The sequence below is a fragment of the Nyctereutes procyonoides genome, unplaced genomic scaffold (genome assembly GCF_905146905.1).
Source record: "Nyctereutes procyonoides isolate TBG_1078 unplaced genomic scaffold, NYPRO_anot_genome, whole genome shotgun sequence".
In the NCBI taxonomy this organism is placed as follows: Eukaryota; Metazoa; Chordata; class Mammalia; order Carnivora; family Canidae; genus Nyctereutes; species Nyctereutes procyonoides.
Window position 1 is genome coordinate 138,089 of NW_026575030.1, and position 17,749 is coordinate 155,837.

At 37.0% G+C, this 17,749-nt stretch overlaps 1 protein-coding gene and 1 non-coding gene across 2 annotated transcripts in view; both read left to right on the forward strand.

Annotated features, from left to right (window-relative positions):
* DARS1 (aspartyl-tRNA synthetase 1) overlaps positions 1 to 1,557 on the forward strand; it is a 60,331-nt gene extending 58,774 nt beyond the window's left edge. Inside the window, exon 17 of the mRNA XM_055316068.1 lies at positions 892 to 1,557. Within this exon, the coding sequence (XP_055172043.1) occupies positions 892 to 983 (92 nt within the window). The 3' untranslated portion in view covers positions 984 to 1,557. The remainder of the gene's footprint in view (positions 1 to 891) is intronic.
* A 9,138-nt stretch (positions 1,558 to 10,695) lies between these two features.
* Positions 10,696 to 10,789, forward strand: LOC129504069 (small nucleolar SNORD12/SNORD106). The gene has a single exon (XR_008663303.1). It is a non-coding gene; the product is annotated as a small nucleolar SNORD12/SNORD106 (small nucleolar RNA).
* Positions 10,790 to 17,749: the final 6,960 nt, after the last annotated feature.

Here is a 17,749-nt window from a genome sequence, read left to right on the forward strand (position 1 = left end):
TTTGGCGCCTGCCTTTGGGCCAGGGCGCGATCCTGGAGACCCGGGATCGAATCCCACGTCAGGCTCCCGGTGCATGGAGCCTGCTTCTCCCTCTGCCTGTGTCTCTGCCTCTCTCTCTCTCTGTATGACTATCATAAATAAATTAAAAAAAAAAAAAAAAAATTTAAAAAAAAAAAAAAAAAAAAATATATATATTTTTTATATTTATACACCTATATAAATATATATATATATATTTTTTTAAGAGAGCTCAAGGGGAGGGAGAGAAATAGAGAATATTAAGCAGGCCCATGCCCAGTGCCTGAGCCCAGTATGGGGGTCTTATCTCACAACCCCGAGATCATGACCTGAACCGACATCAAGAAGTTGCATGCTTAACCAGCTGAGCCACCCAGATGCCCCAAATATAAAATGGGTTTATAAAATGGGTTTTTTGTGTTTGTTTAAATTATAAGTTTTGGACATTTACACGATTTTTGTAGTTCACAGAATCCAGACAATTTAAGGATATCTCATTTAATCCTTCCCACAACCAGCATCATTTCTGTTTTTCCATTTCTGAATCATACCCAATATTTATTTATTTTAGAGCAAAAGTGTGCATGGGGGCACAGGGTGAGGGAGCAAAGGAAGAGTGAGAGAGAATCCTAAATAGGCTCCATGTCCAGTACAGAGCCACATGGGGTTCAATTCTAAACCCTGAGATCATGAGCTGAGCAGAAATCAAGAATTAGATGCTTAAACCACTAAGCCACTTAGGCACTCCAAATCAGTCCATTTGAAATAAACCCAAAATAATAGTATTTTGTTGAATGATACTGTGATAGTAGTTTCAATAAGTAAGACCCTGAAAGGTTTTCAGAAAAGGAGTTAATTATTTTTTTTCCCCAGGGTTAGAACGAGTGACGATGCTTTTTTTGGGATTGCACAATGTTCGTCAGACGTCAATGTTCCCCCGGGATCCTAAACGACTCACTCCTTAAAGAAGCCTTGCTTTTTTTTATTCTTTCCAGTAACCTGCTATTGATCAGGCTATCTCTTAGCTACTTAAAATATACAATGGAATAAATGTCTTATCTCAAGTGCCACAGTTACTTTGGATTAATGCAATATAGGTCACTTTAAAACAGAAGATTTTTATAACTTTGGACATGCTTCAGTAGGAAATGGTTGAACATTTTAATGAAAAATTCATGTGGTTATGTTAAAAATTCATACTGCATTACTACAGTAAATGTTAATTTTAAACAGATTGTGTAAGGTTTTTTTTCTATATTATAGTGGCTACAATATTAATGTCTTAAATTTTCAATATTTGAGCTTATTTTTTTAAATTCTAACATTGAAATAAGGGTAATTTTAGGGAAGCATCTAAGATTTTAATGGTTGTATAATTGGCATCTCATGGAAAATTAGGCAGAAAGTATCAATTCTTTAAAGTTGTGCCCTGAAATCCTGTAAAGCAGGCGAGAATACTGGTTAGAAGATACCCAATATAATGCTATATTAAATTGTTAAATTCTAACTTGAATTTCAATAAAATTTTAAAGCTAGTCATCGTTGTCTTTGTGTAACTTCATGGCAGTCTGATTTTGTAACTGGTTTTGACATTTATAATTTGGAAAAAGAAAAAGTACTTTAGTTCATGTAAATGCCTAAAAATAAATGAAAGCTGATATATTGATAACATATATCAGGATATAAGTTCAGATGGATATAAGAGGGTAGAATTCCTAAAACTGAAAGCTTGGGTTACTTAATAGTTTATTTCACATAGATTTTAAAATACTGCAGAATTTTGTTTCATTTTTAACTGGTACTAATATTTAGTGAAATTTCATTGAAATGCACTATCATTTTCCCTACCAAAAAGAAACTTTTGTGTACGAATTACAATTAGGAATACTTTCCCACTAGAGTATTAACTATGTTGATGCTAATGTTAATTTTACAGTGAAAAACATGTAATGGACAGAAATAAAATGGATATTTTTCTACAGGAAAAGAAAAAATAATGCAGAAAATAATGAAGTCAGAAAGGTAGGACGTTACTCCTGGCCCATAAACATCTACCCACTACTTCTGATGAAAAGTAATGTTTCACAATCTAGATTATAAGCCTCTGAGAAAGTAGAGACTCAATTTTTAGAATATCTCCTTCATATTCTACTAGACTATCCTGAGTAGAGTAGGCACTCCAAAACTATTGAATAAGTTTAAGCTACCCCAAGAATAAATGGACTATTAACCATCTTTTTCTGTATTAACTCCCAGGCCCTAAAATAGCCTAAAGCTATTCTCAAATTCATAGAATCAGTTTCTTTCAAAATAAAGTCTGTAAAGTCTTAAAATGATATGACATTTTTTATTTAATTTTTGTATTATGAAGTATTCCAAACATGTCTAGTATTGTTTTGCAGATTTATTTGATATATATATTCTGGGATTTTGATTGCAATTGCCATAAATCTATAGAACAATTTGAAAGACTTGGAATTTTCTTCTCTTTAGTCTTCCAGTGACTGAACATTGTCTATCCCTTCATTTCTCGTATTTTTTCTTTAATTGTAAAATACATTGGTACTCTTTATTTTCCTTCAAAGTTTTTTAATTTTTACTTTATGCTAGAGTATCTTACTACTTTTTTTCTATAGGGAATGGGATCTTTTTTCCTATTAGATTTTTAAGTTGTTTGTTACTAAGGCATAAGAACACTATCAGTTACCACTTTTTATGGGGGGTTTTGTGTGTGCAGCAACATACCTGAACTCTTAGTTGTATACTTCGTACTGAGTGTATCTTCAAAGTAGATTAATGGTAAGGATAGCACAGGAGTAAGTTGTGTATTCTGTGTCTATACTGACTGGATTCGCATCCTGATTTTGCTATTCACTATCTGTATAACCTTGGGTAACTTGCTTATCCTCAACTTTCCTCATCTGCGTAATCCTATTTCATGGGACTATTGTAGGGTTTAAAAAGTGAAACCCTTAGAACAGTGCCTGGCACATAGAATAGTGTCTGGCAGTTAAGGAAAGGAGTTTTAGCTCTACCTGTCTAACTCTTGTATCATTTACTTATTGCATTAGGTTGAGTCCTCAAGTAGAATGTTGAATAAAAGCATGAGGCCATGCTTTTCCTGTTTTTATTTAATTTAAATACATGTAAAGTCTCAAGACTAAGTGTGATATTTTCTGTAGGTTTTTAATAGATGCCTTTTGTTAAGTCTTTGTTATGAATGTTGAATTTGTCAAATACTTTTTCCCTATTCGCTGCAATTTTTTTTCTTTTAGTTTTGAATATGGTAGATTACAGTAATAGAAAATCCTGATAATTTTCTGGAACAGATATTCCTTGAACACTACATAATACTTTGTATGTACTACTGAATTCAACTTTCTAATACCTATAACAAAAATTCACTGAAGTGTATCATTTTGATTAATTTTGGTGATTTTGTACAGTGAAGTAACCTGCAGCATAATCAAACTGCAGAACATTTTCATTGCCCCAGCAAGTTCCTAGTCAGTCTCCACCTCTAGCAACTAAAGATCTACTTTCATTATAGTTTTGCCTTTTCTAGCGTTTCATATAAATGGAACAATATAATAGTCTTTCATGCTTCATTCCTTTCTCTAAGCATTATGTTTCTGAGATTCATCCATGTTGTGTATACGTATTAATAGTGTATTTCCTTTTTGTAGCAGGGGAGGAGGAACAGAGGTAGAAGGAGAATCTCAAGCAGGCTCCACACCCAGTGTGAAGCCCAGCATGGGGCTTAGTTTCACAACTCAAATCATGACCTGAGCCAAATCAAGAGTCAAATGCTCAACTGACCAAGCCACCCAGATACACTAGTATACTTTTTTATTGATGAGTAGTATTCCATAGAATAGATATGCCATAATTTACTTACCCATTCAGTTGATGGGACATATGAGTAGTGTCCAGATTTTAATCTGTAATAGTGCCTCTATGAACATTGAATGTCTTTGTGTAGACATGTTTTCTTTTTTTTTTTTTTTATTTTATTTTATTTATTCATGAGAGACAGAGAGAGAGGCAGAGAGACATAGACAGAGGGAGAATCAGGGAGCCTTATGTGGGACTCCATCCCAGAACGCTGGGATCGTGCCCTGAGCCAAAGACATGCTCAACTGCTGAGCCACCCAGGAGTCTGACATGTTTTCATTTGTATTAGGTAGATACTTAGGAGTGAAATTTCTAATACGAGAAGTGTATGTTTAACTTTGTAAGATACTGCCATACTGTTTGCCAAAGTAGCTGTGCCATTTTGTATTTCCACCAGCAGGGACTAAAAATTGAAGCTGTTCCACATTATCGCCAAACTTAGAAATGTCAGGTTTTTTTTCCTTTTAGCTGTTGCAGTGATTGTATGGTTGTATCTCATTGTGGCTCTAATTTGCATTTCCCTCCTGACAGATAATGTTAAGCATCTTTTCATGTGCTTATTGGCCATATCTGTATCTTTGTGGAAGTGTCTTCCTATCTTTTGCCCATTTCTTTTATTGAGTTGATTGTCTTCTTCAGTTGTAAGAGCTCTATATATTCTGAATATGAACTCTCTGACAGTGTATTTTTGGCAGCTAGTTTCTTCTAGTCTGTGGCTTGCCTTTTTTTTTTCTTTAACTGCCTTTTAAAGAGCACAAGCTTTTAATTTTATGCTTGTGCTTGTGATCTGTTTAATAAATCTCTGCTTCATCAAGTGTCACAAGTGTTTTCTCGTATGTTTTCTTCTATAATTTTAGTAATTTGAGCTCTTACATTTAGGTCTATGATCCATTTTGAGTTAATCTTTGTTAATGGTATTTGTAGGGGTCAAGGTTCTTTCCCTGTTGAATTATCTTAGCACCTTTGTAGAAAAGAGTTGATCCTATATATATGGATCTATTTCTAAACTCTCTCTTCTATTCCATTGATTTATATTGTCTTTTCTTTGCACCCGTACTACAATGTCTGGATTTTTGCAGCTTTAAGTAAATCTTGAATCAGGGTATAAATCTTACAGTCCTGTTCCTCTTTCCAGGATTATTCTAAGTCCTGTGACTTCTCATTTAAATTTTTATATCATTGTATCAATGTATTTTCAAAAATGTTTGCTAAGATTTTGACTTGGATTGTATTGATTCTATAAATCAATTTGAGGAGAATTGGCACATTAAGTTTGAGTCTTCCTTTTTTTTCTAAGATTTTATTTATTTATTCATGAGAGGCAGAGACACAGGCAGAGCGAGAAACAGGCTTCCTGTGGGGAGCCTGACGCAGGACTCAATCCCAGGACCCCAGGATCATGACCTGAGCTGAAGGCAGACACTCAACCACTGAGCTACCCAGGCGTCCCCAATCTCTACAGTTTAATTGGGAAGTTTATCCCAAAAGACTTAATGTAGTTATTTACATGGTTAGGTTTGTATCTACCTTTAATGTTTCCTACTTGCCTCTTCTGTTTTTTGTTCCTCTATTTTTCTTTTCTTGTCTTTTTTTAATGAATCTAAATATTTTTTAGTATTTCATTTTCCTATTGGAATTTTTTTCCTATTGGTATTTTAATTGAACTTCTTTGTATCGTCTTTTAGTGATTGCTCTAGAGACTATAATATACATTCTTAACTTTTACAGTCCACTTATAGTTACTAATTTTATACTTACGGATTTTCTGTCTCTGTTTATAGCCATTGTTTTCTTTTTTATATATTTTTTCCAGTTTGAATATCTATGAGATAACATCCTCTGATTTTTTTTTATATTTATTTATTTATTCATGAGAGACACAGAGAGGCAGAGACAGGAGAAGCTGGCTCCTCACAAGGATCCCAATATGGGACTCAATCCGGGACTCCAGGATCACCCCCTGAGCTGAAGACAGATGCTCAACCACTGAGCCACCCAGGTGTCCTAGCCTCTGATTTTTGAAAAGGTTTGTTGAGGGGCACCTGGGTGGCTTAGTCAGTTAAGCATCTGACTCTTGATTTCAGCTTAGGTCATGATGTCAGGCTTCCTGTGGGGAGGAACTCTCACATGGGTTGTGAGATGGAGGCCCAGTCAGGCTCTGCGCTCATTGAGAAGTCTGCTTGATATTCTCCTTTCCTCTCCCTCAAGCCGCCTCCCTGCTGACACACAGACTCATGCTCTCTTTCTCTCTAAATAATAAATGTGATCTTTAAAAAAAAAAAAGGTTTGTTTGATTTAGAAAGTTTTATATTTAATAAGATAAGATTCACAGTATTCTCTTAGGATTTTAAAAAGTTTTAACCTCATCTTCTTGTACCTTTTTTTTCTCTTTCATTAATCCTTAAGATCTTATTAAACATTTATGTATTTCCTTTAAATCTCTTCACCTAATATTTAGCTTTTGATCCTATTGATCCTCTTTATGTTTTCTTGTTTGTTTTTTAATTTCTGCTCTTATATCATTTTCCTTCCTTATGCTTTCTTTAAGGTTTTTTCCCCTAGTTTGCTAAGACTAAGTTTCAGTTTTCTTTCTTATAGTCTAGTTGATATACTGACTTTTTTTATCAACTTTTGTGACATTTTTTATCTGTACATTTCATCTGTGTTCATTTTTCTCACTGTAGTTCCCCCTTTAGTATTTCTTTAAGTTAGAGCCTGTTGATTAATGATTATAAACATTAATGTGTCCTGTCCTCTTGAATGATAGTTGGACTCAGTATAAAATTCCAGGTTGGCAGTTATCTTTCCCTTAGCACCATTAAATTCTCTGCTGTCAGGGTGCCTGAATGGCTCAGTGGTTGAGCCATCTGCTTTTGGCTCCCAGCGTCCTGGGATCAAGTGCCTCATCAGGCTCCCCACAGGGAGCCTGCTTCTCCCTCTGCATATGTCTCTGCCTCTCTCTCTGTGTCTCTCATGAATAAATAAATGAAATTTTTTAAAATTCTCTTGCTGTTTATGAACAGTTTACTGTCAGTATAGTTGTTTTTCCTTTGTAGATAATCTGTCCTCTTTCCTTGGCAGCTTTTAAGTTGCCTCTTTATCTTTGATATTCTACCAATTTGTCATCTGTTTGACAGTTATTCATCTTGCTCAGTAATGAATATGCTTTTTGTCAAAGACCCACATCTGTTTTTCAGTATGAAAAATTCTCAGCAAGTGTATCTTTAATATTGCTTCTTACCATTTGCTCCATTTTTTTTTAACTCCAATTTGCTAAATTTGGGCCTCTAACTCTTCTGTTGGGTCTCTAACTTTTCTCATATTTTTCATCTTTGTGTTCTGTGTTCTTACTGAGGCTTTCAACATGGTCTTCTAATTTATTTAATTACTCTTCAAATATGCTTAATCTAAAATTAGCCCCATTTATTGCATGTTTTTAGTGACTATTTTTCATTTCTAAAATTTCTAATTAGTTCTTACCTCATTTGTGCCCATTTTTGTTCATATATTCTTTGGTGAGAATTATGCCATCATTTATGCTTCCAATAAATGCTTTATCATACTATCCTACAAAATTATTTTTGCCTGATTTTATTTTGGTTTTGTTCTTGACATAAAAAGAGTTATCACATGTAAACCCCATGGACCTTTTTTTTTTTTTTTTTTTTAGATTTACTTATTTATTTGAGAGAGTAGGAGTAGGGAGAAGCAGACTCCCCACTGAGCAGGGAGCCCGATGCAGGGCTCGATCCCAGGACCCCAGGATCATGACCTGAGCCAAAGGCAGATGCTTAATGGACTGAGCCACCCAGGTGCCCTCTCACCATGGACCATCTTGAGGAGGATGATTATAATGTGAAAGAAGAAAATAAGATATGAATAATGAGTAAATGGTACCTCCTAGACCAGTAGTTTTCATACTGAATTGTTGGCCAGTTGGCTTTTACAGTGACTGAGAATAGCAGGCTCCATAGGAAGTTCTCTCTGGCTATTGCATGAGTTCTGGGATAGAGTCAAATTTGTTTTGAGGCTTTTGCCTTGGACTATCTCTTGGATTGCATAACTTCATGTACTTTGGATTTCTTTTTTCTTTGTAACTTATAGCTAAGAGCACTTTATGAAATAAAACTTTGTTAACTCAGGCTGAAACATGAGTTCAGGACTTCTAATTTTTTTTTCCTTTGAAGTAAATGTTTCTATATAGTATATTACTATATATGAGTCATATAAAACTTATTTTTCAGCAGACAAGCTCCTGCAAGCTCTGGAAGGTGTTTTTTAAGGGGGAAGGGATTTTTAATTCTTCCAGCTTTATTGAGATATAATTGACATATCTGGAAATATTTAGACTGTTAAAATATTCTTTTCTGTTTTTATTTGCATTACTTTCATCTTTTTTGGCCAGTTCCAGTTCCCTCTTTGAATTACCTGCCTTTCTAAAAAGTCACATGGGTTCATTAATGGGGACAAGGAGGAACACAACTATACACTTTGCTGTCTGTATGACCTGAACAACATATGCAGTAACCACTGGCAAGCTTTGAAAGAAGTGACATGATTGGTTACAAATATGATGAACATCTATTATTTGCAGAGTGATTTGTAGACTGGAAAGCTAACAGTGAAGTTTGTATTTTATGCAATTACTCATTGTTAATATGCCATGATAACTGGAATTTGAACCATGTTGTTCAAAGACGTGTAATTTAACGGAACAGTAGTAACTAAAAGCTGTGTATATCTGAACCATGCAAAGCTAGGACTTCATGTATGTGTAGTCATTGTTATTGAAAGCTCTGTATGAGAGCTGGGCATTCTTTGTTTTCCCCCTTCTCTGGGAGTCCAACTTCTATAGACTGCATCAATTGCCCTCCCTTCTCAATAGCTTCTAATTGGATTTGGTCTTTGGAAAGCATTAACAGGAGATCGAATGCAAGGAGAAGAGAAAAGTCAGGATATTTATTTTCCTTCTCTGCTGAGCCATATTTTGGGATTTCTGTCCTCTTCTCCTGAAGGCCACACCTTGCACTGAGCAAAAGTCTCAGATCCTGTATAGCCACAGCTTCTCAAGTTCCAGTTACTACTGTCTCTCTTTGCCCCTTCAGGTCTAGAGGTGGTAATAGCTTCCTATACTCATTAGTTACCATCCCTTGTGGTTTTCTTTAAAGCTTCCCAAAGCTTTGTTTATGACCTCTTCACAAAGCTATCTTCAAGCATAGTACTCCTGAGTGTGCCATGTGTTTCCCACCAGGACCCTAACCTAGATACCATGTCACACTATTCACGGAAAATTACATGTACCTATCCAAATATGTGTATGCACTCAGAGAGGTCTGAACAGATATAAACAGTGCATCATTTTTAACCCTATGCCTTTTTCCTAATCTGCTTTTAAAAAAGTAGATTAAGGGGCAGCCCAGGTGGCTCAGCGGTTTAGCGCCACCTTCAGCCCAGGGCCTGATCAGAGACCCGGGATCAAGTCTCACATCAGGCTTCTTGCATGGAGCCTGCTTTTCTCCCTCTGCCTGTGTCTCTGCCTCTTTCTCTCTCTCTCTCTCTCTCTCTCTCTCTCTCTCTGTGTGTGTGTGTGTGTGTGTCTCATGAATAAATAAATGAAATATTTTTTTAAAAATCATGAAAAATAAAAAGATTACATATACTGATGGAATATTTCAGCTTCAAAAGAGTTAATCCATTTTTCTAGTTTAGATCTTTACTGAAATAGTTTTCAAGTTAACTACAGGCATACTTTGGAGATACTACAAATCATTTCGAGACCACCACAATAAAGTGAATATCTAAAAGCAAATCAAATGAGTTTTTTTGGTTTCTCAGTGCATATAGAAGTTGTTTATACTATAGTCTCTTAAGTGTGCAATGCCATAATTTTTTCTTTAAGATTTTATTTATTTACTCATGAGAGACACAGAAAGAGGCAGAGACACAGGCAGAGGGAGAAGCAGGCTCCATGCAGGGAGCCTGACGTGGGACTCAATCCCCGGACTCCAGGATCATTCCCTGGGCTGAAGGTGGCGCTAAACCGCTGAGCCATCTGGGTGTCCCAGCATTATTTTCTTTAAAAAAAATGTTCATCCCTTAATTTAAAAGTACATCCTTGCTAGGGCCTCTGGGTGGCACAGTTGGTTAAGCATCCAACTCTTGGTTTCAGCTCAGGTCATGATCTCAGGGTCATCAGATCAAGCCCTGCATCAGGCTGAGCTTAGCGAGGAGTCTGCTAAAGTTTTTCTCTCCCTCTGCCCCTCCCCATGCTCTTTCTCTCCCTCTCTCTCTCTCTCTTTCTCTAAGATAAATAAATAAATCTTTAAAAATAATAATAAATAAAAGCACTTTGTTGCTAAAGAATGCTAACCATTATCAGCCAGTCATAATCTTGTTGCTGATAGAGGGTCTTGTCCCAATGTTGAGAGCTGCTGACTGATCACAGTGGTAATTGCTAAAAGTTGGGGTGACTGTGGCAATTTCCTAAAATAAGACCACAGTGAAGTTTGCTACATCAATTGACTCCTTCGTGAATGATTTCTCTGTAGCATGTGACACTGGTAGCATTTTATCCGCAATTGAACCTCTTTCGAAATTGAAATCCTCTGGAACCCTGCCATTGCTTTATCAACTAAATTAATGTAATATTTTAAATCCTTTGTTGTCATTTCAGCAACCTTCACAGCATCTTCACTGGGCATATTCCATCTCAAAAAAAACATTTTCTTTGCTCATCCATAAGAAGGAACTCCTTATCCATTAAATTTTTATCATAAGGTAGAAGCAATAACAGCTGATAACATAACTTTTTTCCCCATCAGATTAACCTTATTGATCTAGCTGAACCATTAGCCAGTGTTTTTTCTGATGCATTGGAAAGAAAGGGGGAAAAAAAAAAGGCAGCAATTCAGCCACCTCCAGGTTCCACTTCTAATTCTAGTTTTCTTACCATTTCCTTTAATGAAGTTTGAGTCTTTCAAAGTCATCCATGAGGGTTGGGATGAACTTCTTCCAAACTCTTGTTCATCATATTTTGAATCATGAATGTTCTTAATGGCATCTGGAATGGTGAATCCTTTTTAGAAGGTTTTCAGTTATCTTTGCCCAGATCCATCAGAGGAATCACTATCTATAGCAGCTGTAGCCTTATGAAAGGTATTTCTTAAATAATAAGACTTGAAAGTCAAAATTACCCATTGATCCATGGGCTATGGAATGGATGTTCTGGTAGCAGACAAAAACACTCTTCTCATTGAACATCTCCATCAGAGCTCTTGGGTGACAAGCAGCATTGTCAATGAGCAATAACATTTTTAAAGGAATCTCTTATTCTGAACAGTTGGTCTCAACATTGGGCTTAAAATAATAAGCCATGTTGGAAATAGGCTTTGTTGTTTATGGACCACAGACAGAGGTTGAGCATAATTTGTAAGGGTTCTAGGATGGAGCCTATCCTAGTAGCTTTTTACCCAATGCTTTAACTTTAAATCACCAGCTACATTTGCCCCTACCAAGAGAGTCAGCCTGTCCTTTGAAGCTTTGGGGCCAGGCATTGACTTCTCCCTAGCTCTGAAATTCCTAGAGGTGTCTTCTTTCTATAGAAGACTATTTTGTCTACATTGAAAATCCGTTTAGTGTTGTCAACTTCAGTAGTTATCTTAGCTCAGTGTTTTATATAACTTGCTGTAGCTTCTACGTCAGTACTTGCTGCTTCACCTTGCTCTTTTATGTTAAAGAGATGGCCTCTTTCCTTACACCTCGTGAATCAACCTCTGCTTGCTCCCAACTTTTCTTCTGTAGCATCCTTACCTCTCTAAGAATTGAAGAGGCCTAGAGCCTTGCCCTTGTTTAAGCTTTGGTTAAGGAAATGTTGTGATTGCTTTGATCTGTCAATACCACTAAAACTTTATCCATATGAGCAATAAGGCTGTTCTGCTTAGTTATCATTTAGGTGTTCACTGGAGTAGCACTTTTAATTTGCCTCAATAACTTTTCACATTTACATTTCACATTTAAATTTCATATTTAAATGCATCACATTTACAACTTGACTGTTTGGCACAAGAGGCCTGGCTTTCAGCCTATCTTGACTTTCAATATGCCCTCCTCACTAAGCTTAAATTGGAGACATGTGGGGTGCCTTGGTAGCTCAGTCAGTTAAGTGTCCAACTCTTGATTTCAGCTCAGGTCGTGACCTCAGGGTTATGAGAGCAAGCCCTACATCAGGCTCCATGCTGGGCATTGAGCCTGCTGAAGATTCTCTCTCCCTCTGCTCCTCCTCCCACCTTTTAAAATAAATAGGAGCACCTGGGTGGCAGTCATTTGGGTGCCGACTCTTGGTTTTGGCTCAGGTCATGATCTCAGGGTCATATTGGACTCTACACTAAGTCAGAGTCTCCTTGAGACTCTTTCTCCCTCTGACCCTGCCCCCCACCTTCTCTCTAAAATGGGTAGGTAAATCTTTAAAAAAAAAAAATAAAGTGAAAGACATGTGACTCTTCTTTTCACTTGAGTACTTCTTAAAGGCCATTGTAGGGTTATTAATTAGCCTAATTTCAATGTTGTTGTGTCTCAGGAAATAGGGAGGCTTGAGGAGAGAGAAAGAGATGGGGGAATGGCTGGTAGATAGAAAAGTCAGAACACATATTTATTAAGTTTGCCATTATATGAGCATAGTTTGTGGTGCCCCAAGCCAGTTAAAATAGTAACTTTAAAGATCACTGATCACAGGTCACCATAACAAATATAATAATGAAAATATTTGAAATATAGCAGGAATTGCCAAAATGTGACATAGAGACATGAAGTGAGCAAATGCTGTTGGAAAAATGGTGCTGATAGACTTGCTGAATGCAGAATTGCCACAGACCTTCAATTTGTAAAAGATATAGTATCTGTGAAGCACAATAAAGCTAAGTGCAGTAAATTGAGGGGATGCCTGCACTCTACTTTTTAACATATTCAGGCAGACATATCTCTGTATGAGTGTTCTTTAAATAAGTAACTCAAACATGCTTTATGCAGTAACACACTCCTGCATCTAGATTGTCACCTGACTGAGTTTGGGATAGGAAACATTTCCAATTTGCAGGAAAACCACTGACATGCGCACACAGCTTTATTGCTGCTCTAACTGGTTATTAGTCCTAGCCTCCATATCTAAATATTTCCTTCAGAACCAGACCTAACTGAATTTTCCAGAAGCATTAAAATACTAATTCCAAAGTTCTTGTGTTTTCTTTTTGCCATCACCAAAATAGTTAACAAGGCAAGCAGTCATGGTAAGGCTAAACATGTACAAAATAGATTTTGAAAATGTGTATGTGACTTTATTATTGGAAATACTAAAGGTTCTGTTTTTTTTGTTTTTTTTTGTTTTTTTCACTTTTATGTTAAGGTGATAGGAAAGAAAGTTGGGATGGCTTTTAAGAAACCTATCATTGAAGAGCATCCTAAAAAATTTGCTCACTGGGATTCTTTCCTTTCACACTGACAATTTCTATAGCAGTATTTGCAGAAAGCACTGTGCTGTGTTCATGATTCTGGATTAAAGAGATTTCCTCCATAACATTTTTATGGTTGCCCCACTTTTTATAAGACATTCAAAAAGTGTAATAATAATATCCTAGTTTATTTTTACCTTCCAAGTCTAGAATATATGGAACTAATATCTCTTAACAGACTACTTCACAGAATACTGCTCTGACCCATCTACATGGAATGCTGTCAGGTGTGAGTAGTGCTTAGAACAGGAGAGGGCTCTTCACCAGGTCCAGGCTATGGTTCAAGCAGCAGAACCTATGGTTTTAATTATATTGGTGGAAAAGGTGCCATGTGGTGTTTATAGGAGGCCTCAATAGGAGAATCATAACATGGTCCTCATAGCCATGCCATCTAAAACAGAAAACTATACACCATTCAGTAAATAGCCCCTGGTTTGCTACAGGGCCCTGGTAGAGATAAAGCACCTAACTACAGGACACCAAGTGACCATATGGTCAGACCTTCCCATTATGTGCTGGGTTTTGTCAGATCCACCAAATTACAAGAGTCAAAAGCAATCTATCATTAGATAGTAGGTGGTACATTTGGAACTGGGCATGAATAGAAAAAGGCCCAAGTAAGTTAGACAATCAAGACTGTCAAGAGCCCCTTGTCATCACTACTGGTGCTCCATTGCTCCTCAGCTCAAACTTACTACCATGTATGGGGTAGAGGGGGGAAGGAGATTCCTAAGACCAGTTGGCAGAGGAGGAAAAGGGCCATATTTGATTCATGGTTGGGCTGACTTGACAAGTGACTGCTGTTATACACTACTACCACTCAAGAGTGGACTTGAAAGATTTGAAACCCTCCTAGTGTTCAGTGCTTCTGGCTATCTGTTTTGTTTAGAAGGAGAAGTGGTCCTAGGTAAGACTATACATTCATTTGTGGGTAAATAAAATGGCTATGCTGATTCGTCAGAGGCTGGGAAAGAGGAAGATTGGAAATTGGGAATAAGGAGACATTAAAAAGGCATATGCACAAAATGTTAAGATCTTAATATCACATGTTAACGCCCATGAGAAAATGGGAGAGGCACTGGTAGACAGAGTAGCTGGGCCAGTTGATGTCAGCCAGCCTCTGTCATCAGCCACTGCAAGGCTGGCACAATAGGCTCTTGAAAGAGTAGTCTGGTGGCAAAGATAGTGAATATGGGCCCAGTATGAGTTTCCACACACTAAAGCTGATCTAATTATTTTCACTGCTAAATGTCCTGTCAATGACAGAAATCATCTCTTAAGAAAACCAACCCTTCACTTTTTAGCAAGTTGATTATGTTGGACCCTTCCACCCTAGAAAGGGCAGCAATTCTCCTTGACATACTTAAGGTATAAGTTTTCCTTTCTTTCCTTTTCCTTTTCCTTTTCCTTTCCACAAAAGCTCATCTAGTAGCAGTATCCAGCAGCTTACAAATTTTGATCTGTCACAGGGAATCCGACATTACAATTTATACTAAGAGTCCTACTTTATAGCAGAACAATAGGCACAGTACCATGGGATCTACTGATTAAGGAGTTTAGTTCCTTGTTAAAAATCTATGTGTGATTTTTCAGGCCTGGCCATAGGTGATTACAAAGACTTACTTGGCAGGCCTCATAAGGGAAAGGTGCCTTCTCCAAACCAGACTGGTGCATGGCCAATACATCATAAATCTGAAGGGAGATGCAATCAAAGACTCAGACCCCTTTAGCTGGTCACACTCTTCACATATTTACATTCCTAACCTTCATTCTTAGGTTTTTCTATCTGAAGCCTTGGGCAAAAGTCTTCTACAGGTATGCTGAGGCCTTGTAGAAGAGAGGAGGGGGATGTGCTCTGCAGGTATATCTTCACTAGAGCAAGCTTGTCTGAGAATCAGCACAACAAGCCACACAACCCCCCCCACACACACACACACACACCTCCAGAAGACCAGCACAAAACACTTGCACCAAGTCTGTTGATCATAGAGTGCTGCAAAGCTTCAGCTCTAGGGGAAATAGGATTTAGTTTTCCTTTTTATTTTATTTTGTTTTATTTTATTTTTGGATCTAGTTTTTTTTTTTTTTAACAAGCAGACCAAACACACCTAGGATATAGCTTCCCCTGTTCCCCCCCTGCCCCGCAAACAAAATGACAAGAGAGAGACATTCACCCCAATAGAAAGAACAGGAAGAACTAATGGCAAGGGATTTAATCAATACAGATATAAGTAAGATGTCTGAACTACAATTTAAGACAACAATTATAAACATACTGTCTGGACTTGAAAAAAGCATAAAAGACACTAGAGAATCCCTAACCACAGAGATAAAAGAACTAAAATCTAGTCAGGCTGAAATAAAAAATGCTATAACTAAAAAAAAAAAAAAAAAAAAAATGCTATAACTGAGGGACACTTGGGTGGCTCAGCAGTTGAGTATCTGCCTTCAACTCAGGGTGTGATCACGGGTCCAGGGATTGAGTCCCACATTGGGCTCCCCACAGCGAGCTTGTGTCTCTGCCTCTCTGTGTATGTCTCTCATAAATGAATGTATAAAATCTTTTTTAAAAATGCTCTAGGGATCCCTGGGTGGCGCAGCGGTTTGGCGCCTGCCTTTGGCCCAGGGCGCGATCCTGGAGACCCGGGATCGAGTCCCATATCGGGCTCCCAGTGCATGGAGCCTGCTTCTCCCTCTGCCTGTGTCTCTGCCTCTCTCTCTCTCTCTCTCTCTCTCTCTCTCTCTCCGTGACTATCATAAATAAATAAATTTTTAAAAATTTAAAAAAATGCTCTACCTGAGATGCAAACCCAAGTGGATACCATAAAAATGAGAATGGACAAAGCAGAGGAATGAATCAGTGATATAGAAGATACAATTATGGAAAATAATGAAGCTGAAGAGGGAAAGGAAGGTATTGGATTACGAAGGTAGACATAGGGAAAGCAGCAACTCCTTAAAGTGAAATAACATATCGCAGGAGTCCCAGAAGATGAAGAGAGAGTTAAAGGGGCAGAAGGCTTAGTTGAGAAAAGTATATATAAAAACTCTCCTAATCTGGGAGAGGAAACAGACCTCAAAATCCAAGAAGCACAGAGAATTCCCATTAAATTCAACAAAAGCTGGCCATCACCAAGACTTATCATAGTCAAATTCACAAAATACAAAGACAAGGAAAGAATTCTGAAAGCAGCAAGGGGACAAAAGCCCTTAACCTACAAGGGAAGGTAGATCAAGTTCACAACAGATTTGTCCACAGAAACTTGGCAGGCCAGAAGAAAGTGGCAGGATATATTCAACATGCTGCATGGGAAAAATATGCAGCTAACAAAACTTGGAAAATATCCAGCAAGGCTATCATTCAGAATAGAAGAGAAGAGAAGGAGTTTCCCAGACAAAAACCAAAGGAGTTCATGACCACTAAACCAGCCTTGCAAGAAATATTAAAGGGGACGCTTTGAGTGGAGAAAAAAATCAAAATCAACAAAGACTAGAAAGGATCAGAGAACATCACCAGAAACACTAACTTTACAGGTAACATAATGAATGGCACTAAATTCATATCTATCAATCACTCTGAATGTAAATGGACTGAATGCTCCCATCAAAAGACACAGGATGTCAGAATGGATTTTTAAAAAAAACAACAAGATGCATCTACATACTGCCTACAAGAGACTCATTTTAGACGTAAAGATAACTGCAGAATGAAGTGAGAGAATGGAGAACCATCTATGATGCTGATGGATATCAAAAGAAAGCTGTAGTCACCATACTTATATCAGAAAAACTAAATTTTCAACAAAAGATTGTAACGAGTTACATTAAAATTACAGGATCTATCCATCAAGAAGATCCAACAAATGTAAATATTTATGCCCCAACTTTGGAGCACCAAATATATAAATATATAAATCAATTAATAACAAACATAAAGAAACTTACTGATAATAACACAATAATAGTAGATGACTTTAACGCTTCACTTACAGCAATGTACAGATCATTTAAGCAGGAAATCAACAAGGAAACAAGGGCTTTAAATGACACATTGGACCAGATGGACTTAACAGATATACTCAGAACATTTTATCCGAAAGCAGCAAAAAACACATTCTCTTTACACATGGAACATACTGGGTCACAAATCAGCCCTCAATAAGTACAAAAAGATTGAGATCATATTATGCATATTTTCAGACCACAATGCTGTAACTTGAAGTCAACCACAAAAAATAATTGGAAAGACTGCAAATACATGGAGTTTAAAGAACATCCTACTAAAGAATGAATTAGGTTAACCAGGAAATTAAAGAAAAAAATTATAAAGTACA